Below are 25,595 nucleotides of genomic sequence, written 5' to 3'. Positions count from 1 at the left end.
TCATAGGGTTAGTGTCTCATTAGAGACAGATGACTGGTAGTGAATTTAACCTGAGGATCCCCATGTCACAGACATGGGAGAAGGTTGAGAAGTTGGGACCCTCACAGTGACCTCAACGGGTGTTGGTCAGTACTGTTGGTGTCAATCTGCATCGCAAACCAGCCACCCGTTCAACTGACCTGACTGATTCCCCACTCATATTTAATCCATTGGACAAACCAAACCATAAATGTCAAATGAAACGTTTTAATTTTAGAAAATACTGCATCTCAGTCAATGAGATAAAGATAATGGTCAGCTTTGACAAAATTTCTCTGCTTTCATTAACACTAGACGTAGTTATACAAATCATGATTTTTTTAAAAATTGAAAATTAAATCTCAAATTAATTTATTTTAAATTATGTCAGTGATATTTATTTCCACTGTCATAACTAACTATATCTGCTTGAAGCATAACTTCCATACAAAAACAGTCCTTCTGAAAGACAATTTGAAGTATTCAAATGCCAACATGCTGTTTCAGGTAGAAATGACCATATTCTGTGTATGTGAAGATCACACCCTCAAAAGATACAACTGTATGTAGGTACAGAATATTTCTAAAGGCATAAACATACAATATAAAAAGATCACAGCTGAAGTATCACACCAAAAACACTGCTTCTAAAGACTTAATTTAAAAAAAATTCAGATAAGCATTTTAAAAAATGCAAGTGTAAACAATAGTAATGTTCAGCATCAGTCTCTGATGTACAAGGGGCTATCAGATGCTCTGCATCTCAACTGCAGGAGACAATCTTGAACACTTCCAGCAGCACTTCATTAGCTTTCAGTGGTAACCTGTTCAGCCTTGGCAGCCGGCACACGTGCATGGGATTTCCCTTTTTTCTTGCTCTTCTGTATCATTTTTCTGAGAACAGAACAAAGATCAATTTTCATCATGGCTAGCTGAGATATGAGACAAAGTGCAAACCACCTATACAGAAGCATTTTCTTTCTACATTCCCATTTAAGTCATTAAAATTCAAATTATTCTTCCAATAACTATCTTCGCACAAATCCTCCCTATTGCCATACATTTCTATCTTAGCAATCATGAGACTCAGAAACTCACTGTCAGTGCAGCACTTCACTACACATTCAACTAGAACAAATTGCTGGCAGACCAACTGGACAATGGATAATCTAATCTAATTCAAGTACACTTTCATGTTACTTAATTCTAAATTGTCCCATTTGATTTCAAATAAGTACCATTGCATAATTCTCAACATTAAAGCAGTTTTAGAAATTGATAATGGTTAGTATTTATAACTTTTAGATCAATACCACCCATTGTCTCAATTACAGCTGGTCATTTTCAGACACCATCACGATACCATGTAACTCTTTCACCCAATTTGTAACACAAAGTATCTTTCATATTATAGTAATTTTATCTTCATACTGGAGGCAATTCAGAAGTGAATTAAACATAGCTTTGAGCAACATTCTAGCTTTTAAATAAGCACTCAAAATGCTAATGAATCTGTCAATGAATTTTCAAGGAATGGTGTACAGTACATTTCAAAATAAGCACACTTCGATGTTCATAGTTGTAAATTCTTCCAAACCTACAATCTGATACAAAGGCTCACATAAGAACAAATGTCAAATTCTCACTTCAAAATGACTAATTTACTTCAATTTCAAACATCCCAGAAATAATGCAAACTTGTAAGTCATGCATGTGCCTCTACAGGCAGAAAGCTGAAAGGCATCATTCAAATTGTTCCCATTAAAAAGGTGCCATATGTGAAGTGAATAAGCTAAACACGTTAAATGAAAGAAGACACTTCAGAATACTGTCGTCCAATTTCACATTGTTTAAACCAAAAGTAACTACATGAAACTCAAAATAAAATCTTACTTCGTCCTGGCAGCCTTTTCAATAAAGTACTTTGGTGTGGTCTTGATATCTGCTCGTTTGATTGGATTTTTGATCAACCTTTTCTTTTGTTTACTGCAATAAAAGTTGCAATCATTGTCAAACAATACAGAAAGTGAAATAAATGTTTTGATAAAACGTATGTACGTGCTAAGAACAGGCTAACTATATGACACATCTAGTATCAAATTCAAAGCATTTTAAAATTGTACCATCAGAAGGAATGGAGTTCAATCCATTCTGGGGATCAGTACTCCAATGCTGTTTTTGCAGAGACTCTGTTTTAGAGACACCAAGTTCCTACCTTTCTTCTATTTACATATTTCATTAAATAGACTTGGACTTAGTATTTTAGCTAGATTACGCTGAGGAGAAACAAAATTGTGAAACATTTGATAATGTAATAGCTGGCATTTTTGATGCCATTATCTATATTTTTCAACAGAAGCCATTCCACAACATATGAGTTTTGTACTGCACGGTTAGTAAGGAGCAGAAATGGTTGTGCAGACTTCCCCCACGTGAGGCAAAAGCTAAGTCAGTACGGCTGGGAGTTTGCTTCAAAGTGCGAATCGGAGGCGGGAGGACTCAGAGGTGCCTTAACCAATGTTTACTGCAAGAAGTAACCTCTGTTGCAAGGGATATAGGTCAGGATAAAAGGTGCAGATTGAGAGGCCGACCTGCAGTGAGACCATCTGTAGAGTTACACCACGACCAAACGTAAGTGCACGAAAGCAGGTGATTAGTGAATATTTCTAATCTTTAAAGCAAAAAGTTCTTCCGTTTGCATTTAGGGCTTTAGTGCTTTTTTTGAAAAAAAAATTCTAAATAGAAGATTGAAACTGGGTTTTCATTAAACTACGATAATGTTTAATGAGTTGCTGCTGCAGCATACCAAGGTGATCCAGAGCAAACACGTCTCTAGTTAAAGGGTTTGTAGCTCCAGGAACTTCAGATCGGTGTTGAGGAGCTGGAATCCAAGCTGCAGGCATTGCACCACAACTGAGAAAGGTCATGTTACCTGAACACTTTGTTCCAGGAGTCCATCACATCCCTCAGATTGAATAATTCAAATCAGGTCTATGACCAAGGACATAAGAGTGTAGCTGCAGGTAAGGCAAGTATGAGGACCCTTCATTGGAGAAGTTTTGGCCTCTGCAAAAGTCAAGGTTCTTACAAGCTGTATGGACAACAGTGCAAACTGTAGGGAGGAGGAGCAAAGTAACCACAGCATAGGAAGCCATTTAAGGGTGGGGAAGAAAATGAATATGGCTGTTGTAAGAGACATTACCTATCCTCCTAATTATACTGTTTTTGGCAGCGAAAGATCCGAAGGCTGTGTTGCCTGCGCAGTATCATGCTTAAGGTCATTTCCTCATAGCTGGAGGAGATCTTAGAGCAGGAGGGGAGAGATCTAGTGACATATCCAAATACGGATTAAAAACATGGATAGGAATGGAAAGGAGATCCTGCTGAGAGAATGTGAACAGTTAGGAGCCAAATCAAAGAGCAAAAAACTTTCAACATAACTTCTGGACTACCACCTGAGCCAAACTTCACGGGTAAACAAAATCAAAGAACTTAATGCATAGCTCAAAGATTGGTGTGCATGGAATGGGTTTCAGCATTAGCACTGGAACTGGGTAGAAAGGAGCTATTCTGGTTAGACAGGCTTTACTCAACCACATTTGGACTAGTGTCTCCCCACCCTGGTGAATTTAATGATTACGGTTCAAATTTTCTTTTTCGGGAGGGGGAGAAGGTCATGTAATGATGTATGAGTATAGAATAAGGTCAGAAAAAAGAGAGAGAAAAATGGCAAGGCTAATGGCTCTTTACTTTAATGCATGCAATATTCAGAACAAAATAAATAATCAACTCAAACACAGGTTAATGGGTATGATCTTAAAGCCATTACAGAGACTCAGTTAGGAGGAGATCAAACCTGGAAATTAAATATTTAGGGACAGGTAACTTCACAAAAGGGCAGGAAGGAAGGAAAAGGTGGAGAAATAGCATGGTTAGTATGAGGTGGAATACCTCTATAGCAAAAAGTGATCCTGGACCAGATAATGTAGCATCCATTTGGGTGCAGGTAAGAAAAGACAAGACAAGGGAAATAAGACACTGGTGGGCTTAGTCTAATAACTGAGCCTAAACTGTAGGACTGAATAAATAAGGAACTAGTGAGGGCATGTAAAAAATGTTCTACAATTGTTTATATTATATATTAATGGCTTGGATGAGAAAATGGACATGTCATAATCAAGTTTGCAGGTGACAAAAATAGGTGGGAAGGCAAATGGTGAAAATGATAGACATTTTAGAGGAATATTGACAGGTTGAATGAGTGGGCAAAAATCTAGCAGATAGAATATAAAATGCGGAAAAATGTGAGGTTATGCAATTTGGCCAGAGAATCAAAGAGCTGAATATTATTTTAAAAAGAGAGAGAAAAACTGCAGAAAGCTGCAGCTCAAAAGGATTTGGCAGTCCTTGCACATCAGTCACAAAAAGCTAGCATCCAAGTTCATAAATGGTATTTTGTGAAAATTTATAAATAGGGATGGTTTGCTAAAACTATACAATGCACTAGATAGATGACACTGACAATGCGATAAATAGTCTTGGTTCCCTTACCTAAGGAAAGATATACTGGCACTGGGGGAAATCCAGAGAAGGTTCAGGATGGCTGATTTCAGATAAGGAAGAATTTTTTCGTTAGTAAGGAGTTGAGTAAGTTGGATCGGTACTCATTGGAATTTACAAGAACCTTACTGAAATTTGGGACATGACCTGGTAGCTGTGAAGAGGTTGTTTCCCCATGTGGGAGTGTCTAGAACCAGAGGACTTAATCTCCAATAAAAGGGTCACCAGTTAGGATAAAGACGAGAAGGAACTCTGTCTGTCAACGGGTAGTGGAATTCAATTCTGCAGAGGGCTGCAAAGACTGGGTCATTAAGTATATGCAAGACTGAGATATGCAGAATTTTAGTCAGGAGACAGTGAGGACTGCAGATGCTGGAGATCAGTGTAGAGGTGTAGTGCTGGAAAAGCACAGCAGGTCAGGCAGCATCCAAGGAGCAGGAGAATCGATGTTTCTGACATAAGCCCTTCATCAGGAATGAGGCTTATGGGTTGGGGTGGAGCAATAAATGGGAGGGAGCGGAGTTTGGAGAAAGGTAGCTGAGAAAGCGATAGGTGGATGAAGGTGAGGGAGAAGGTGATAGGTTGGGGGAGTGATGGACAGGTCTAGAGGGCAGTGCTGAGTTAGAGGCTTGGGACTGGGGGGGGGGGAGGGGAGAAAGAGGGGGGAACGAGGAAGCTGTTAAAATCCATATTTATTCTGTGTGGTTGCAGGGTTCCAACGCGGAATACAAGGTGTTGTTCCTCCAGGCATCAGGTGGTGAGGGTTTGGTGGAGGCAGCAGCCCAGGACCTGCATGTTCTTGACGGAGTGGGAGTGGGAGGGGGGAGTTGAAATGCGCAGCCACAGGGGTTGGAGATTGGTGCAGGTGTCCTGAGATGTTCTCTGAAACTAAATTTTAGTAAGGAAATCAAGGGTAACTTGGGAAATGGCAGGATAATGGTATTGAGAGTTATCAGTTTACAATCCCATTGAAGGGAGGGGGTTTAAAAAAAAGACTCAACGGGCTGAATGGCCTACTTCATCTGACATCTTGTGGTCTTAGTTGTTAATATTCATAACTTGAAAGGGTTAGCATAAAATCTCTAGACAAAAATAACACCTACCCTGACAGAACAAAATTGTTACATCTTTTATTTATTAATTTACAGCATGGAATGATACTGGCACACAGTCAGCAGTTATTGCTCAACTAGTTGTATGTGGGTAATTAGTGGCTATCTCCATTTGTGAACTAAATAGACATTCATGACAATCCTGTGTTTTTTTTTTGATCACCATTACAGCTACCAGTTGTTTATTTCAGATTTTAGCAACCAAATTTGAAACCGCGCCCACTATGGTGGTTTGATTTACCGTCTCTGTTTTAGCCACGGATTACAAGGTTAAAAAAACCCCAGTGTACTCTTTACAGCAAACGATATAAAAAGCCAATCTATCATCAACACTGTGCTCAAGAAAGCACATAGATCTCAAGACAAATATCAATTCAGAAATGTGCAGTGATTTTTTTGCTTTTACATTTGGGATAATACTTTACACATAACGACAAACAAAAAGATCAATAAAACAGAAATTTAAAATTCATCTGTCAATGCTACAATTGTACAACTTGCACCTGTGTAGAATTGGATTTAAAGCATCTATGTTCAAAAGGTGAAGCATTAATGGGCAGCGCGGTGGCACTGCTGCCTCACAGCACCAGAGACCTGGGTTCAATTCCCGCCTCAGGTGACTGATTGTGCAAACTCCACACATTCTCCCGGTGTCTGCGTGGGTTTCCTCTGGGTGCTCCGCTTTCCTCCCACATTTCAAAAACATGCAGGTTAGGTGAATTAGCCATGCTAAATTGCCTGTAGAGTTGGGTGCAGGGTAAATGTAAGGGAATGGGTCGGGTGAGTGTGCTTCGGCGGGTCAGTGTGGGCTGAAGGGCCTGTTTCCACACTAAGTAATCTAATCTAAACTAATATACCTAAGGTGTACCATATCCGAAAATGGAAGAAATAGAAAAAGTGTGGAGATGCTAGACAAGTCTTCCATCTGCAATCTCAGCCACACCAAAGAGAAAGATTCAACCCTAGGCTTCCCACCACAATTCCCCATGGCCAACAGAAAGTCGCAGTGATCGAGTGTAGAGCAGACTAACTGACAATTACGGGGGCACAAAACAGGGAGAAAAAAAAGAGTCAGGATGATAAAACTCTTTTCTTTCAAAGATACAAATGGTGTTGATAACATCCTTTCTTGAAATTAATGCTTGCATTAAAAGACAGCTTTTCAAAAAAAAATCTGCCAATATAGCCAGTGAAATGCTAATTCTTGAATAAGTCATTATGAGATTAGATTACTTAGATTATAAACAACAGCTGAATCATAGCAATATATACGTGCCTCACCAACTCCAATAAAGGGGGAAAGTGTATATTTAAAATAATTCATCTTAAAGCACTTTATACTAAACAGACAAAAGTTCTACCCTCTGCATTCCTAGGTGAGTACAGTTTCGTTTGGAAGATATCATTCGTTCTGAAGGGTCATCAGACCGGAACCGTTAACTCTGGTTTCCCTCCACAGATGCAGCCAGACCTGCTGGGTTTTTCCAGTAATTTCTGTTTTTTGTTTCTGCATCCACAGTTCTTTGGGATTTTCATTTGGAAGAGACAAGACAGTGATTGAGCTTTACAAGCCAACTGATAGAACTCAAGTTTGCCAGATATTGCAACCCAGGCCACTCACCAAGATCAAACCATTCCTTTGTCTCAAACAGAGCTGAAAATGTGTTGCTGGAAAAGCGCAGCAGGTCAGGCAGCATCCAAGGAACAGGAAATTCGATGTTTCGGGCATAAGCCTTTTCCAGCAACACATTTTCAGCTCTGATACTCCAGCATCTGCAGACCTCACTTTCTCCTTTGTCTCAAACAGCCTTAGACAGCATTTTAGAATATCTGCTAGTGTGACGTTTTAAATTAATGGCACTTACCTTTTCAGTTTGTTTATTTGCATCATATAGTCTGGTACAGGGCAACCAGCTTGTTTGATAACGTTTGCTATACTAATTGAAGAGAAAATAAAACAATAAGATTCTGAACACTTCTGAAAACATTGAGTTATTCTCACATCAACTATGAATAGCCATGATATTTTTGGCACAGATTTTATTTTGCCCAAGCATCAATGGTGATCAATAGGAAGAACTGCTGAGCCCATTCAACTCCTTGATTCTGTCACCATAAAAGATTGGTGAATTAAGAATTTATAAAAGTCAGGAACTTCTGTTTTTCACAAAGCTAATCATTTTTGATCTGAATTTTATGAACGGGATGTGGCTGATCAGTGACTGCCAAATGTTTCCATAAATTAAAACTCAGTAAGCCAAGTGACACGATATCTGTAATGGTGCCAGATTCAGTCTTGACTCATTCAGATTAAAAATTAGTTCAGCTACAATTTAGTTCTATTTTTAAGGCTTAGAAGTCTCGACAGTCAGCACTTTTGTAGCTTAAAACAATTGTTGGAATGGCAACAAATAATCTGTTTAAATTCATGAAAATTATAAACCTCTTAAGATCCTAATATGAGCTGTTAGGTTATGCAAGTAAGACACCCTCATTCATATTAATTATGGAACACAATTAAGTTCAGATTCCTACCATGGCCATTTGTTATCATCATTGCAGAGCATCAGTTTTCCAGTTCACTTTGTCTTCTAGCCATGGCACAGTTTATTTCACAGGGAAATGTTGATGCATCCTCAAATTTAGAGACAGTGCGTAACGACACTTTTCTTAAATAAAACCATAGGCTCATTAAAAAGATTTTCATAAAAGTGGAGTCAGGGATTCCTGGTTGCAGGGAATGTGGGAGTTAGGCACTGGACCTGGCATCAACATGGCCGAGGTGGGCGCAGTGAAGAAGTGGTGCCTGAAGAGACGGAACTCTTACATTGGTGGGTCTGGTGCAGGTGAGGCAGTGGAGGAAGGGGCAGCAGTGCAGACATCATTAGTGAGCCGGCTCAAGACTCAGTTTTAGGTTTTATCCTTTATATTCTTGAACTATTCAAAATGCTGCAAGATTGTGGCAACTGTTAAAACTTTTCACTGTATTTTACTGTATTATTCACTGTAAAATGCAAGTGAAATTGATAAATCAATTATACTTCCTCAGAGGAATTTGGAGAACAGTCATATACAGCATGTTAGGACAGTATTTTCTTACTAAAATTTAAAAAGAAAAAAGGCTTTTGACTAAACCACTGTCCAAGGACAGTCGAATTATAGAACAACTTGTTTACAGAATTACTGTACCTATCTGGAAGTCATGTTGATCCACTGAGTCACTCACTCAGCTATGAATCAGTATTTCTGACTGCAGCACATGTAAACAGCTAACAAGTATAAAGATTTTTAAAAAAAAAGTTTTTGCTATTAATTTAGAAAATTAGTGCCACTCTTTCACTATTTTCATTTTATACAGGATCATTGTTTTAAGAGAATCTTGTGAAACCACAAAACACTACATTTTTGGGACAAGAGACCAAGCTTTTGCAGAAATTTATTGCAAAATGCCCAATTCTTTATTGCTTGCCCGATGGTAAACAGTTCACTGGAGCAAAACTGACATTGCGTCTTTCTAATAATAGTTGTCACTTTTTCGCCGTCAAACTAGAAAAAACAAGAAGCCTCTATTTTCATTATATGCAGTAGATTGTTAGAACAGGTAGCATTTACACAATGCAAGCAATATTTCAATAGCCAACAATATACGAAATGAACATTTTAATCACAGTAAGGGACAGCTCAATTGTACTTCTCACAATACTCCAACTCTGCCTTAATAAGCAGAAAATGGATTCCATCAAGCACTATTTTCTTTCCTCTTACATAGAAATACTCCTCTTAAAAGAAGCTAAGTGTTTAATCTCAAAATATTCCCTCTCCTACAGAAATGTGGGAGCATCTATGTCAGAGTCTTTGAAGGTGCTGCCACCTTCAGCCAATCAGTGATGGACAATGAAAACTGGCATTGCCTTCGATGGTCACATCCCGTGAACGAATAATCAAAACGCATCCACCGATTAGCTTTACTCTAACAACAGGGAACCTCTGGCTTACAACACACAAGTTCAAACTAACCTCCGTAAAAGTGGCTTATCATCTTCTGTGAAAAATGTAATAGACTTTCCTCGATGACCAGCTCTTCCAGTCCGTCCTACATATAAAAAGCACACTTATTACCATAATGTATTATTTCACACAGAAGATAAACAATTAGAATATTTATACAGGAAATGAGAACTAAGGAATGATGCAAAGTGAAAAAAACTGAAAACAAAAGCATAAAAACAGAAGGTAGGAGTTGGCCATTCAAGCCTTCACCACCATTCAATCTGATCAGGTCTAATCATCCACCTCAGTCACCTCTTCCCGGTTTCTCCCCATTTCCTTTGATCCCTTTAGCCCCAAGAACTAATGTTTAACTCTTTCTTGAAAAACAATCAATTTTCTGGCCTCAACCACTTTCTGCAGCAGAGAATTCCTTAGGTTCACTACTTTCTGGGTTAAGAAATTTCTCATCTCATTCCTTAAGTGGCCTTCCTTGCATCCTCAAACTATCACCTCCATTCCGGACTCCACAGTCATCAGGAAAATTATTTCTGCATTTACCCTGTCTAGTCTGGTGAGACCTTTATAGGTTTTAGGATATATCCATTATTCTTCCAAACGCTAGTGAATACAGGGAGAAAGTGAGGTCTGCAGATGCTGGAGATCAGAGCTGAAAATGCGTTACTGGAAAAGCGCAGCAGGTCAGGCAGCATCCAAGGAACAGGAAATTCGACGTTTCGGGCATAAGCCGGAGGAAGGGCCTATGCCCGAAACGTCGAATTTCCTGTTCCTTGGATGCTGCCTGACCTGCTGCGCTTTTCCAGTAACACATTTTCAGCTCTAGTGAATACAGTTCTACCTAATCCAGTCTCTCTTCATAGGTCAGTCCTGCCTTCCCAGGAATCAGTCTGGCAAACCTTTGTTGCATTCCCTCCATAGCTAGAATGCATTTCCTCAGATAAAGAGGGTAAAAGCTGCACACAATACTCCAGGAATGGTCTCACCAAGGCTCGGTACAATTGCAGCAAGACATCCCTGCTCTGTACTTGAAGATTCTCGCTATGAAGACCAACATAGCGCTTGCCTTCTTCATTGCGTGCTGCTTGCAACAACTGGTGACTGGGGACACCCAGGTTTGGTCATATCCTGCCCCTTTTGCACAGCTATCACCAGTCAGATAATCTGCCTGCTTTTGTATCCAAAGTGGATAATCTCACACTTAGACATTATACTGCATTCTCCACACAACTGTCCAAATTACATGAAAGCATTTCTGCATCCTCCTCACATCCTGGCATCCTATCAGCCAGCTTTGTGTGGAAAAGTGTAGTGTTGCAGAAACACAGCAGGTCAGACAGCATCCAAGGAGCAGGAGAGTCGTGTTTCAGGTAGAAGCCCTTTATCAGAAATTCCTGATGAAGGGCTTATGCCTGAAGCATCAACTCTCCTGCTCCTCAGGTGCTGACTGACCTGCTGTGCTTTTCCAGTACCACACTCTCGACTCTGATCTCCAACATCGGCAGTCCTCACTTTCTCCATTTATCGTCTACAGGCTTGGGAGGCATTACATTTAGTTCTCTCATCTAAAATCATTAATATAAAGTGTGAATAACTGGGATCAAAGCACTGATCACAGCAATACCACACTAGTCATTCACTGTCACTTGGACCTGTTTAGTCATGCTGTTTCCTGCCTGCCATCCAGTTCTTTAGCCATGTCAGCACATTAACCCCAATCTCATATGTTTAATTTTACATACAAATCTTTCACATGGGACCTTATCAAAGAGCAAATGTTTTGCTATAAAAACAAATAGCGGGCTGAAGAAATTGAGGTCTGGCAGTATCTATAGAGAAGGAAACAGTCAATGTTGAATCCAAAATGACTTTTCATCAAGACTCTCAAAAAGTGTTTCAAATATACCATCACAGCAGAGTTCAAACAACAAAACGTGGTACAGATATATTTTGACTGGAAGTTAGAAATTTAAGATTTTCATGCTAAAACTTGAAAGTGTTCCATGTCTTTGAGTAACAACAGCTTTGATCACTGTGTCACTGTTGCATAGGAGATGATCAAGTCCTGAACACGACAAAAAAAAAGGACAAACAAACAAACGAACGTCATGTTTCTGAAAGGCTGAGGTAAGAGTAATGAATGTCAAATCTGACAGGTAAGATAGATGGATGGACCATGGTTACATAGCAAATAAATAAATGAAAAAAAGGTCTATTTAGAAAAGTGCGATAACCCTTAGAGGACATGGACTTGTAAACTAGTCAGTAAGTTTTTCACATGTTAGGTGGTGTTTGTGGAGGCAAAATCCTTTGAATAATTTCCTAGTTGAATGCCACGACAGGGAAACCAACAGGTTTATTCTAAATGGATTTGCTCCAGTGGCCATTTGACTTTCCTTTTCCACATTAATTGTGTCCATTATCAGGTCATTGCAATAATCTCACAACTAAATTAGATTTGCAAGGTGCTTTAAATTCACCATTAATAATTTCATTCATAATGTTTACAATGAGATAGAAGGAGGAAAGAAAGAGAAAGAGGACAAGTAAAAAAAAATGTTAAATTGCACCTTTCAGCGACACATGTATTTCTACCCAGGAGATATACTTCCAACAGCTATGCCAATGCTATTTTAAAGCTAACCACAGCAGCATATAAAGACAGCATGAATTAGAAACCTGCTGTCCTGGTCTCTCCGAGAAGATGCTCATCTTCCTCCCAGTTAAAAAGTTGGTTGCATTCTCACCTCCAAGCCAGAAGTACTAATTTCAGCTGATGTTGTACTTCATTATCTAATTGGTGCAGGTTCATTTAATGCTGTTGCCTTTTGATAGGAGGGATTTAATCCAAGAAGGTTTGAATAATTATCTCACTAAACAAGGACGTTCTCCCCATGTCCTTGTTAACAATTCTCCCACAGCTAATACACTAAAAGCCACTCATCATGGTGCAGAATAGCTGGTTTAAATATCACTGGAGTGTAATTAACTGAGTAAAGATGTTTTAAATATTTGAATACAATATGTGAATAAGCATTGTTGTGAAAAATGTCACACATTAGTGTTTCAAAGGTTCACCTCAATAGAAATAAAACTTATTTTTAAAAACAATTAACTTTCTGTCCCTTCATTAAAAAGAACCTCTACAAAGATCTGCAGACAGTACCTGCAGGCCGAACGTACTGGCTTATTAAAAATCTATAATAACTGATGCAATGCTCTTGCTATAAAAAAAGAGATATAGTATTCATATTTCAAGATGACAGACCTTAAGATATGCAGGATTTGCTGTTATATAAAAGTACATTTTAATGTTAATACTCTCCCTTCGAAGATATCATTTCAGTTGCTCTCTGCTATTTTGCTTGCATCACAAGTTTTCTGGATGTTAAATAACAGGAGCAGACCAAGCAGTTTGGCCTAAATGTTGTCCGCATGTGCAATTCCAACATGGGTCACTGGACAGCAATCAGTAATTGAAATGCTTGGCTGATTTTTTCACTCCTGAGGCAGGGTCAAAGAGGCCATCTCAACCAACCACTGATGGGACAGCAGTGAACAAAGCGTGAGGGAGTGAGAAACAATACAAACCAGGATCTTTTGATCTGCACAACTTTAATGACTACCACTGCCAGCTACTCCCCGACACTAATCCTCAATAGGAGCTGATTACTATGCATTCTAATAGTAACAACATTTAGAAAAGTCACGTATTTCGTATCAGTGTTATGATTTTCCTTACAGTTAGGTTTTACGTTTTAATCTTCTACATAGCTTTCATGGAACTAAAGTAGCATTGGTCAAGGATGGGTTTTGCTCATAAAAGCACAAAACCTAGTTTCATTAGCGTGTATTGCTTTGACAAATAGTTAATAATCCAAGTATTGGTTGCAGTTACAGGAATTCCAATTATGCCAACAATCAGGGATTTTAAATAGAAGATAGAAGCACCAACCAGATTTTGACAACATTCCTTCAGCCATGGCGCATGGAGTTTCCCTTGATGGCCCCTGTATACCTAGGACTAAATTACTCCCTTATTTCCTCAGGCAGAGGGTTCAATCAGGCCAATTTTTTAAAACAAACCAAGTTTTTCCCTCCTGCCCCCACAGTTAGATGATAGCCATATTTGCTACAATTACTGGACAAAATAAATCCAACACAAAAAAAATTGGCTCAACATTCTGCAATGTCAATTGTTTTGAATAATTTTTTTAATATCCTTTGCTCTTTATCAACTTAATCCACAATCACGAGGTGCATGCATGTGCTAGGGATGGGGAATGGACAAAAGATGGTGACAGTTGCTGAATCTGCTTCAGAAAAACATTTCTAATATGGCTGGATTTAAAATGAAACAATGCATAAAAGCTTGAATTTTAAAGACTCTCACTTGGAAACTTTTGTACAGATGCTATAAAGGCATTATCCAGCTTGGCAAAGTTCAAGCTACTCAGCAAGTGTTTTCTAACGCAGGTCCTTTTCAAAAACAATAGACTTTCACTGAATGTGGAAATATGACTATATACATACCAATTCTATGAATGTACTCCACAGCAGTAGTTGGAAAGTCGTAATTAATGACTAGATTCACTCCTTTAAAATCAATACCACGAGCCAGGAGCGCTGTACAAATGAGGACCCAAATTTTTCCGGCTCTGAAGCTGCATACTACATTATCTCTCTGAGTGGGGAAAATACAGACAGAAATTGCTGTAAAGCCTAGAGACACTTACAAAAGGAGAAGCTTATTTTAATGCAAAGCTACATTTTCTAGGTCCACTGAATTCGCAGATCTAAATTGCAGTTGGATATTCAACAATTGCTAGCTCTAAAAATATGAAAAATATTTGGGAGACATTATACAAAAACTTCAAGCAAGAAAATATAAGGCACCAAGTATAGGCACTGGAGCTAGTGTAGTATATTAATAAGACTTGGTATGTGAGCCTTGATCGCAAGTATAAGGGTCTGTTCCACCACAGTGGGTTGCACAATCTTGGTCTTATCCACATAGACACAGGTTCCCACCAATAGAGGTGATAGAAAAACGGTTTGATTTTCTTCCCTGCGCCAGCTTGAAGGTACTTTCGTTGAATGCAGTGCTTCTGCCTCTGTCATAGTTGAATGTACCACATATAGCTACATATAAGTTGGAGTTTTGAGAAACATCTTTCAGGAAAAACTTAAAGAAGGACTCTCACGTGACGGATTAACAAACACTTCAATGATCGTCACACAGCACGACACTAAAACCAAAACATAAGTTTGTAGTGATATTTTGTATACACAGACTATTGTACTCTCTACCATTTCTATGCTGAAGCATTGCTGGTATGGAGAACCTGTTCAAAAACTAAAAGGGTTCAGACAGACTAATTCAACTTGAAATTCACTGACCCCTGCTTTAAAACAGGAGCCTGCCCAGAAGTGTGGAGTCACTGCCTCCACCATTTCCAAAACTGGCAAGAACAAAACCAAGTCTGAGAATAGCAGTACAGTGGGAACCTTGACATTTCCTCAGTGCTGAATGTCAAAGTCAAGCTCTTCACTGAGGAAACGTGGATCAAGCTCAAATTCGAGTGGCTGTGTTGTGGAAGAGTCCCAGTAACCTGGCTTACAACAGTATACTTAAGAACAAATATTGGGAGAAAAGCAAATATTTTCTTAATTTTTATGGTTTAGTCCTCCCTATAAAAACACACCTCTAACTCACATGAAACAATATATTTTATTAGTACCTTCACCGCTGGTCTGATCTTCATAAAGCCACAATGAGAAACTAAGATTAACTTTACAAAGAACATTACACTGCAGTACAGGCTCTTCGGCCCTCAATGTTGTGCTGACCTGTGAAATTAATCTGATGCCCATCTATCCTACACCACTCTATTATCCATATGCACGTCCAATGCCCATTTAAATGCCCTTAACATCAGCGAGTCCACGACTGTTGCAGACATGCCGTTCCATGCCCCTACTACTGAGTAAAGAAGCTACCCGATATCGGTCATAAATCAAACATCCCTCAATTTAAAACTACGTCCCCTTGCGTTAGTCTTCATCATCCGAGGAAAAAGGCTCTCACCGTCCACCCTTTCTAACCCTCTCATTATCTTATAAGTTTCAATTAGTTGTGAAGCTTGAAAGGGTTCAGAAAAGATTGTTGTCTGGTTTGGAGAATTTGAGCTACAGGGAGAGATTGAATAGGGCTGTTTTCCTTGGAGTTTCAGAGGCTGAGGGGTGATCTTATAGGGGTTTATAAAATCATGAGGTGCATGGATAGAATAAACATTTAAAAAGGCATCTGGATAGATATATGAATAGAAAGGATTTGGAGAGATATGCGCCCAGTGCTGGAAAGTGGGACTAGATTGGGTTGGGCTATCTGGTCGGCATGGACGGGTTGGACAGAGCTGTACAGTGGCCCATTCCCGAAATCCTAAAAACAAATAAGACATTACTTGTTTGGTTGTGCTAGCCATGACAAACCTAGACCTGAAGTTTATTAAACTGAGATTGTGGAGAAGATTTGTAGCTCAGGTTTGTCAGTTTGCTCACTGAGCTGGTGGCTTTGTTTATAGACGTTACATCACTGTGTCTCCAGTGAAGTGTTGGTGTTCTGTCCTGTTAGCTATTTGTGCATGTTGATGTTGTGGTGGGTGATATAATTTCCGGTTAGTTCCTGAGAAGTCCAAAGATGTGCAAGTTCGATACTGGCAATTTAGCATTGCCCATCATGTCCAGGCTAGGTGGTGTAGCCAAATGAAACGCAGGGATAGGTCTAAGTGAAATGCTTTACCATGGCCGGTGGGGGTGGGGGGGGGCGGTATGTGCAAGAGACGAGAGACACGGGTCAGGCCAAAGATGGCCTGTTTCCACACTCTTGGCATTCCATGAGGATAAATGGAGTCCAAATGAACAGACAAACATATAGATTTGGACCCCATTTACCAACCTCTCAGAAGCAGAACCGAAAATGATATCATCCACCGGAACAAATCAAGGCACATAAGTAGAAAGCGGGACATAACACTGATGCTTCACTGCATTGGAGTCTCACTGATATTACCTAGCGCAGACAAAAGATTGGAGATCAAAACCACCAGCTCAGTGAGCAAACCGACAACCTGATTTATTAAACTATTGCACAAACAAGGTATAATTAGATTTCCAACCAATGCTTTAAATAATGCATTTTTCAGAATAATCATTAGTACTATTTCAGCATAAAACAGTTCTGATTTTTTTCTTCAAAAGAGGCTGTGCAAAGCTAATTGATTCAGCAATTAATGATCTATTAGTCAGTTTCTAATTTTAGCTGTTAACCTAATAGTTAGCTTTGCGTGGGTCCCCCCCACCCCCAGCCCCAAAGAAAATGAAAATGACAATACCTGCTGTTGTGTTCTTTCTGCATGGATAACCTCAACGTTAATGCCCTCGTAGATCAACTCATGAAAGAGTTCTTTTGCTCTTTCAATAGACTGAACGAAAACTAGCACTGGAGGTGAAAACCCCTGAGGGGAAAAAAAAGGTAAAGCATGATTAAGTCAGTGCAACAAATGCTTTAACTTTCATAATGCCATTACAGAGAGATTGCACTTCAGGGCTGGAGTGTATTATTTGCCTTTCCAAAATAGATTTAATTTAGTTCCCTCCCACTGTTCACACCTTCCCCTATTTTGCTACTGTTGCACTGTGCCTGATATCCAGTGCTTGTAAACTTATCTTAACTAGTGACGCGGGTGATTTACTCGTGAGCTTCTGGTGCAGTTTTAAGTCCCATGTGCTCCAAAATTGTGCCATAACATTTCCGAACAGGTGGATTAAAAATACAGGTATTTATAAATCCTAGTTCTTGCTTCCTGCTTTACCTTCGACGTGGGAGGAAAAAAATGCTGCGTCTAAGATAAACAAACAGCTGGTTTTCATGGGTTCTTGCAATAAATGTCACTTTCCCTGGGATAGGAGACCTAGGTTCAAGTCCCATCTGCCCAGAGATGCCTACTAATATTTCTGAACAGGTGGACTAGATTCACTCCCTCGAAAGCATTTCCATAAGCTGCTGGAGCTGTATGAATCAGGAGTGTTTATTGATGTCACACTGCTCCTGGTGGGCAACACTTGGCACTATAAAATAAGGCGATTTTATAATTAGGTGCTAGATTTACTCAAGTAAAATAAGCTGGTTTCTTGTCGTGCACTGACCTCTGGGTCAGAAGGTCTATGTCCTTTCCCACCTTCCCTGGAGGTACCCGAACATGTTGATTAAAATAATTATATAGGCAGGAAAGGATCAGTGCTCACAGCGATGAATAAATATACTGGCACATCTTTTTAAAAGTAAAATGGAGTCGATTCCTTGATTCTGCCCCTCTGGACAATGTTTGTTATTTGTCACTTGACAAGTAGTTATTCAGGTGATTTGGTAACAAGTTGCTAAAATTACAAAAAAAAAGGTTTTTTCAGGATTCTTATGATGCAATAATCGTGTCATTACATCTGGGTCTTAAGGTCCAGCTTCAAATCCCACCTGCCCTGATAAGTGCCATACCATGTCTGAACAGCTTGATATTAAGAAACAAAAAAATGCTTCTTAAGCCAGCGGGATATTGGCTACTTGACAGGGAAAAGGTTCAGAGGAAAAAATGGAAAGTGGCGTTTGTGCTGAACTATGAATTAAAAATAAATTCCTCACAAATCTGAAAGAATTTTGTGACTTTTTGAAAAAGAATTTTGAAAAATGGATATTCATTTATTAAACATATTATAACAGATGCAAGTAAAATAAGTCATGCTACTACAACAATCTCAAACTATTCCTACAATCAAAAGAATGCTCAAATGATACCCATCTCCCATAATGCCACATGTTACGTCCATACAAATCATGATACCTAGAGACTTTGGACTAAATATTCAAATCAACTGGTTTTTCCTTGTTACAAGCTTAGGCTTGCACCAAGAGTCATTTTGAATCAAATACCTAATACTATGCAACACACTATTGCTTCAACATTCCTGATGAAGGGCTTATGCCCAAAATGACATCTCTCCTGCTCCTCTAGTGTTGCCTGACCTGCTGTGCTTTTCCAGCACCACAGTTTTTGAGAACACACTATTATTTCAGATCAGTCAGTGAAAGGTCTGAAGACCAGAAGATATAGGAGCAGAAGTCTCCATTTCAGCAGTGGAAGTCGAGAGAGCACGGGCAAGGGGCCTGCTGGGAAGGTAAATTTGAATATTAAATACTTGCGTTAATCATCAGAGCGAAGGCTGAGCAGGAGCGGATCACCAGAGATAAGTGCACCCAACTCCAGCTCCTCACAGACTGCGTTAGGGAACTGGAGCTGGATGAACTTGGGATCATTCAGGAGGCTGAGGGGGTTTATAGGGCTGTAGTCACACCCAAGTTACCAGCATAAAAAGTTAGCTGCATGTCCGTCAGGCGAGGGAAACGGAATAGGAATAGGCATAGGCAGTCAGAGCAGGGATTCCCTGTGGCCTACCAGGGAAAGGCACAGCAGCTAGGTCTTTGGCACTCAGAAGGGAAGGGGGGGGGGGGGGGAAGAATAGGAGAGCGATAGTGATAGTAAATTCAATGGTTAGAGGAACACAGAAGATTATGTGGTAGCGAATGAGACTTCCGAATGCTATGTTAGCTCCCTGGTGCCAGAGTCAGGGATGTGTTGGATCAAATCTACACGATTCTTCAGGGGGGAGAGTGGTCAGTCAGAAGTTGTGGTACACATTGGTACCAATGACAATGACAATGACATCGCTAGGCGAAGGGATGAGGACCCGAAAAATGAATATAGGGAGTTAGGTTGGAAACTAAAAGGCAGGATGAGCAGTGGAGTAATCTCAGGATTGCTACTGGTGCCACAGGTGGAACAGAGTGAGTGTAGCTGAACACGTGGCTGTAGAATTGGTGCAGCAAGGAGGACTTCAGATGTGGGATCATTGGGATACCTTCTAGGAAAGGTGGGACTTGTACAAGGAGGAAGGGTTGCACCTGAACCGGAGGGTTACCAATAACCTGGGCAGGAGTTTTACTAGACTTTTCAGGAGAGTTTAACTAGTTTGGCTGGGGGATGGGAACCCGAGCTACAGATGAGTGGTTGGGTAGCTGGTGACAGGCAGATGTGTCTGTGAAGAAGATTAGACAGTTAATAGAGCAAAGTTGCAGTCAGTGTGATGGATTGATGGGTCTCTTAACGCAAGAATAGTCAGGAACAAGGGTGATGAACATAGAGCATGGATCAGTACTTGGAGCTATGATGATGTGGTCATTATGGAGACTTGGACATCACAGGGGCAGGAATTGTTGGATGTTCTGCGGTTTAAAATGTTTCAAAAGGAATAGGGAGGGAGGGAGGTAAAAGAGGTGGGGGGAGGAGAACTGCTAATCAGAATAGTATCACAGCTGCAGAAAAGGAAGTCATCAAGGAGGGCTCGCCCACTAAGGCATTATGAGTGGAAGTCAGAAACAGGAAAGGAGTAATCACTTTACTGGGAGTTTTCTATAGACCCCCCCCAAGACACAACAGAGACATGAGGAGCAGATTAGGAGACAGATTTGGAAAGGTGCAGAAGTAACAGGGTTGTTGTTGTTGTCACAGGTGACTTAAACTTCTCTAATACTGATTGGAACCTCCTTAGTGCAAATAGTTGGGATGAAGCAGACTTTGTCAGGTGTGTCCAGGAAGGATTCCTGAATCAATATGTAGATAGGCCAACTAGAGGGAAGGCCCATATTGAATTTGGTGCTTGACAACGAACCAGGTCAGGTGTCAGAACCTTTGGTAGGACAGCATTTTGGTGATAGTAAAGGTCAAGGAGTTGTGATCACTATAGACATGGTGAGGGATAGGAGCAGGCTTTATGGGGAACTATTTAAATGGAGGCTGGGGTGGAATTACAATGCTATTAGGCAGGAACTGAGGAGCATAAATTGGGAATAGATATTCTCAGGGAAACGCATGACAATTGAGATTGTTTAGGGAGCACTTGCCAGATAGGTTTGTCCCATTCAGGCAAGGAAGGGATGGTAGAGTAAGGGAACCTTGGATGACAAGTGACGTGGAACATCTCGTCAAGAGGAAGGAGGACACTTAAGGTTGAGGAAACAAGGATTGGACAAGGCTGTACAGAGTACAAGGTAGCCAGGAAGGAACTGAAGAATGGGGCATGAAAAGCCTTGGAGGGTAGGATTAAGGAAAACCCCAAGGCGTTCTACACTTATGTGAGGAACAAGAGGCCAGCCAGAGTTAGGGTAGGACCAATCAGGGATTGTGGGGAGAACTTGCACCTGGGATTTGGAGGTGGATTTGGGCAGGGTCTTTAATGAATACTTTGCTTCAATATTCACTAGTGAGAGGGACCTTGTTGTTTGTGAGGACAGCATGAAACAGGCTGATATGCTTGAACAGGTTGATGTTAAGGAGGTGCTGAAAATTTTGAAAAACATGAGGATAGATAAGTCCCCTGGGCCAGATGGGATATACTTAAGGTTAGCAGGAAGCAAGAGAAGATTGTTGCGCCTTTGATGATTTTTGCATCATCACTGTCCAGTGAAGTAGCGTCAGATAGCAAATATTATTCTCTTGTTCAAGAAAGGAAAATCGGGATAACCCTGGAAATTACAGATCAGTCAGTCTTACATCTGTGGTGGGCAAATTATTGGAAAGGATCCTGAGAAAAAGGTTTAATGATTATTTGGTGAAGCATAGCATGATTAGATAGTCGCCATGGCTTTGAGGGGGGCAGGTCATATATCACAAGCCTTACTGAATTCTTTATGTGACAAAACACACTGAAGATAGACCAGTGGATGTGGTGCTCATGGATTTTAGAAGGCATTTGATAAGGTTCCCCATGGTAGGCTCACTCAGAAAGTAAGGAAACATGAGATTCAGTGAAATTTGGCTGTCTGGATACAAAATTGGCTGGTCGATAGAAGACAGAGCATGATAGTTGATGAAGAGTATTCAGCCTGGAGCTCGGTGACTAGTTGTATTCCACAGGGTTTTGTTCTGAGACCTCTGCTCCGTGATTTTTACAAATGACTTGGAAGTGGAAGGGTGGGTTAGTAAGTTTGCTGATGACACCAAGATTGGTGGAGTTGTGGATAGTGTGGAGAGCTGTTGTAGGTTGCAACGGGACATTGTCAAGATGCAGAGTTGGGCTAAGAAGTGGCAGATAAGAGTTCAAACCAGAAAAATGTGAAGGGATTCATTTTGGAGGTTCAAATTTGAATGCAGACTACAGGGTTAACGGCAGGATTCTTGGTAGTATGGAGGAACAGAGGGGTCTTGGGGTCAATGTCCATAGATCCCTCGAAGTTGCCACCCAAGTTGATAGAGTTGTTGAGAAAGCGTATGGTGTGTTGGCTTTCATTAGCAGGGTAATTGAGTTTAAGAGCCACGAGGTTATGCTGAGCTCTCGAAAGCCCCGATGAGACCACACTTGGAATAATGTGTTCAGTTGTGGTCGTCAAGGATGAGGAAGCTTTAGAGAGGGTGCAGAGGAGATTTGCCAGGATGCTGCCTGGACTGGGGGGCGTTTCTTAAGAAAATTTGAGGAAGCTAGGGCTTTTCGATAGAGATGAACAAGATGATGAAGCATAGATAAAGTAGATAGCCATTTCCACCCTGGGAACAAATCTCTGGCTATCACAAGGGATCATCCTTTTAAGATGACTGGAGGAAAGTTTAGGGGAGATGTCAGAGGTCGGTTCTTTACACAGAGTGGTGGGTGCTTGGAATGCACTGCCAGCTGTGGTAGCAGAGTCAGGTACATTAAGGACATTTTGCATAGACACATGGATGATATTAAAACATACAGTAAGTAGGTTAGTTTGATCTTAGAGTAGGATAAAAGGTCAGCACAACATAGAAGGCAGAAGGGCCTGCACTGTGCTGTACTGTTCTATGTTCTAAGTCGGCTATTTAGCCTTTTGAGTTTGTTTCGCCGTTCATGGCTGATCCGAAAGTCCTCAACTCCACTTTTCTCGCTCCCTTATTGACTGAAAACCTGTTGATCTCAGTCTCAATAGTAAAACAATCCATGGATTCATTACCCTCAGAAGAAATTCCTCCATCTCTATCTGTCTTAAATGTACAACCACTTATTCTGAGATTATGCCTTCTGGTCCTAGACTCTTGCACAAAGTGATACAATGTTCCCACTTCAATCTGGTCAAGACCCTAGAGTCTTGTTTGTTTCAGAAAGGTCACCTCTCATTCTTTATATTTCCAATAAGTCAACCTTTCCTCACCAGGACAGTCACTCCACACCTAGTACCAACCTAGTGAATCTTCTCTCGACTGCCTCCCAATGCCATTACGTATTTCTTTAAACACTGGCTCCAAATATAACAATATTCCAACTGTTGTCTGACTAGGGCCATGTAGCTTTCTTCTTTGTGATGGAGCAGGGCACTCCACCACCCAGCTTGCATAATAAGTTTACTAGACAAGATACAGACTTGCATACTTTCCCAGGTTAACAGTAAACCCAAGGATGGCAGCATGACACAGACACTTATTGATCTGCTACACCTGGCTTGAGAATTTGTGAATGCAGGACGGGAAGAGACATTAACAAAAATTGGAATGTATTTTGGTATTTGCCATTTACAGCTGAATTTTGCTCAGTGCCATAAAAATATGAAGGAGGTTACCAGAAGAAAAATGGACATACCTTGGAGGTTGCAGACAGAAACTTGGGGATGAAATAGACAGATAATGAGGGAAAGTACCACTGATTGAATAATTTACCATCCAGGGAACTGATCCAGCATAAGTCAGGTAAGTACTTCCAACTTCATGTGGCTTAAAAAGAAATGTTCCCTGTTGCTCTGGATTAGAATAGTTAGATGGTGCTTTTTGACTGGCACAGCTGTAATGGGCCAAAGGGCCCTTTTCGTGCTGTACATCGTGGCTGTTGAAACCTCCTGCATAGCTGGTTGGGTAAGGCAGTAATGGCAGAGCTTGCTGTTCCCAGCTGGTATTTTGAAAATTATATCTCAGGACATGGAGGATGACAGCGCAGCCCCATTGGCAACATCAGATCAGACATATGTGGCACAGCTGCATTTTAGCACAAAAGGAGTGGCATTGTATGTCAAAGCCATCTGCTTTTTTTGGTTTTGTTTTGGGTCTCTTATAGGCAAATGATGTCAATAAAATGTTGTGTGGAAAGAAATCCAAAAAGAGATGTGTCAGTTCATTGCTGATAGACACTCTATATCAAGTTGTACAATTCACAGAGCATGTCCTATTGGCATAAAACCAGAGGACTGCCCAATGTTGAGACTGATATTGTGGAGGTTGTCCACTTTACAAACTAAACACTTTAAAAAATAAACCCAGGAAATTAGATGCTTCTCGCTCGACTCTAGAGATTTCCATTTCCTAAATAACAACATACACAGCTAAATAGATAATCATTTATCAGATATTTTAAAGGCAGTAGTACTGTATATTATAGCTGAAAATGTGTTGCTGGAAAAGTGCAGCAGGTCAGGCAGCATCCAAAGAGCAGGAGAATCGGTGTTTCGGGCATGATTCTTGAAGAAGGGCTCATGCCCGAAACGCCAATTCTCCTGCTCTTTGGATGCTGCCTGACCTGCTGCGCTTTTCCAGCAACACATTTTCAGCTCTGATCTCCAGCATCTGCAGTCCTCACTTTCTCCTATTAGATATTATAGGCTGGTGTCACAGAGGGATGCTGAGGAAAAAAAGTGTATATACACTTGGAAGCCTCTCAGATTACTTGACAGTTAGCCCCAATTAGGAGCAACTGAGCATTTTCAAATCAGGACTATTTGCCCAAAAGTTCACCATCAGCAACAGCTCAACTTTTAAAGGAAGCAGACTCTGCTCAAGTAAACAACAGCTTACGTTCCACCACAAGTCATTCAAGTGGGTCTGGCTTGACAAGGGATCCTCCTGGAATATTTTCCACTTTAAAGCTATTTTAAACAGACTTTGAACAGTCAAATTAAATAGCGCTGGTCTAATGCATCTAATACGTAACTCATTTTGTACCTTTTTAACCAGATCTCTCATCGCTACTAGTTTTCCAGTTTCCGTACCCACAAAAAGTAACTCTTGCTCCACTGTCTCCACAGCGGTATTCCTACAAGAAAATAAAATAATATATTTTGAACCACAGTAAGCCATCCATTGCTAATAATGGAAGACATTTAATACCAACACAGGCAGCTCAAACAAAAGACAATGTTTGACGCAAGTCTAATACATGCAAGATTTTCACCGTATGCATATAATTTAATTTGCACATTAGCACCAATTATGTTCTAATTGTAGTGTACAAGAGACATTAGATCAGTATTATTCATAGATACGTCTTTTATCACAGATCCTCCGTATTCTGTGATATAATTTTCACAATACCAGCTGGGAACAGCAAGCTCTGCCATTACCGCCTTACCCAACCAGCTATGCGGGAGGTTTCAACAGCCACCATGGTGACTGGGGTTACTCAGTACCAGACAATGATACTGAACAGGTCCCTGAGTGGGCCTCCAGAGAAAAAAAAAATCAGACAGACAAATCATTTGCAAAGTCCCTGATCTCGTCCTATACAAGAGATTTATAATTTCTTACAGCAGCTGAGGTAATTTCTCAAAATGGAACTATAATTTTTGTGCATCATTTTAAAATTCTACACAAGGATATAATGATGGAATAATACAAATTCAATGCGTGAACATGTACAAAATCTGCTGTAGTCATTTATTTATTGACATCCATCTTCTCTACTCATCAGCCTAATATTTAGACATATCCATGCATAAAGTGCCTTGAAAATTTGCCACCGAACTATAAGTAATTACAATTTAGCATTTATAGAAAAGTGAACCAAATACAT

General features: G+C 40.2%; 1 protein-coding gene across 1 annotated transcript in view; it reads right to left on the bottom strand.

The window, feature by feature from the left end:
- Positions 1–326: 326 nt before the first annotated feature.
- Positions 327–25,595, bottom strand: part of ddx52 (DEAD (Asp-Glu-Ala-Asp) box polypeptide 52) — a 36,411-nt gene continuing 11,142 nt past the window's right edge. Inside the window, exons 9-15 of the mRNA XM_060847888.1 lie at positions 24,749–24,839; positions 17,090–17,212; positions 14,229–14,379; positions 9,708–9,783; positions 7,556–7,627; positions 1,912–2,004; positions 327–912 (exon numbers count right to left, since the gene is read on the bottom strand). Of these exons, the coding sequence (XP_060703871.1) occupies positions 825–912; positions 1,912–2,004; positions 7,556–7,627; positions 9,708–9,783; positions 14,229–14,379; positions 17,090–17,212; positions 24,749–24,839 (694 nt within the window). The 3' untranslated portion in view covers positions 327–824. The remainder of the gene's footprint in view (positions 913–1,911; positions 2,005–7,555; positions 7,628–9,707; positions 9,784–14,228; positions 14,380–17,089; positions 17,213–24,748; positions 24,840–25,595) is intronic.

The sequence above is a fragment of the Hemiscyllium ocellatum genome, chromosome 31 (genome assembly GCF_020745735.1).
Source record: "Hemiscyllium ocellatum isolate sHemOce1 chromosome 31, sHemOce1.pat.X.cur, whole genome shotgun sequence".
Taxonomy (NCBI): Eukaryota; Metazoa; Chordata; class Chondrichthyes; order Orectolobiformes; family Hemiscylliidae; genus Hemiscyllium; species Hemiscyllium ocellatum.
The sequence above is the reverse complement of the archived record's forward strand: the minus strand, read 5'-3'. Positions and strand labels throughout refer to the sequence as shown.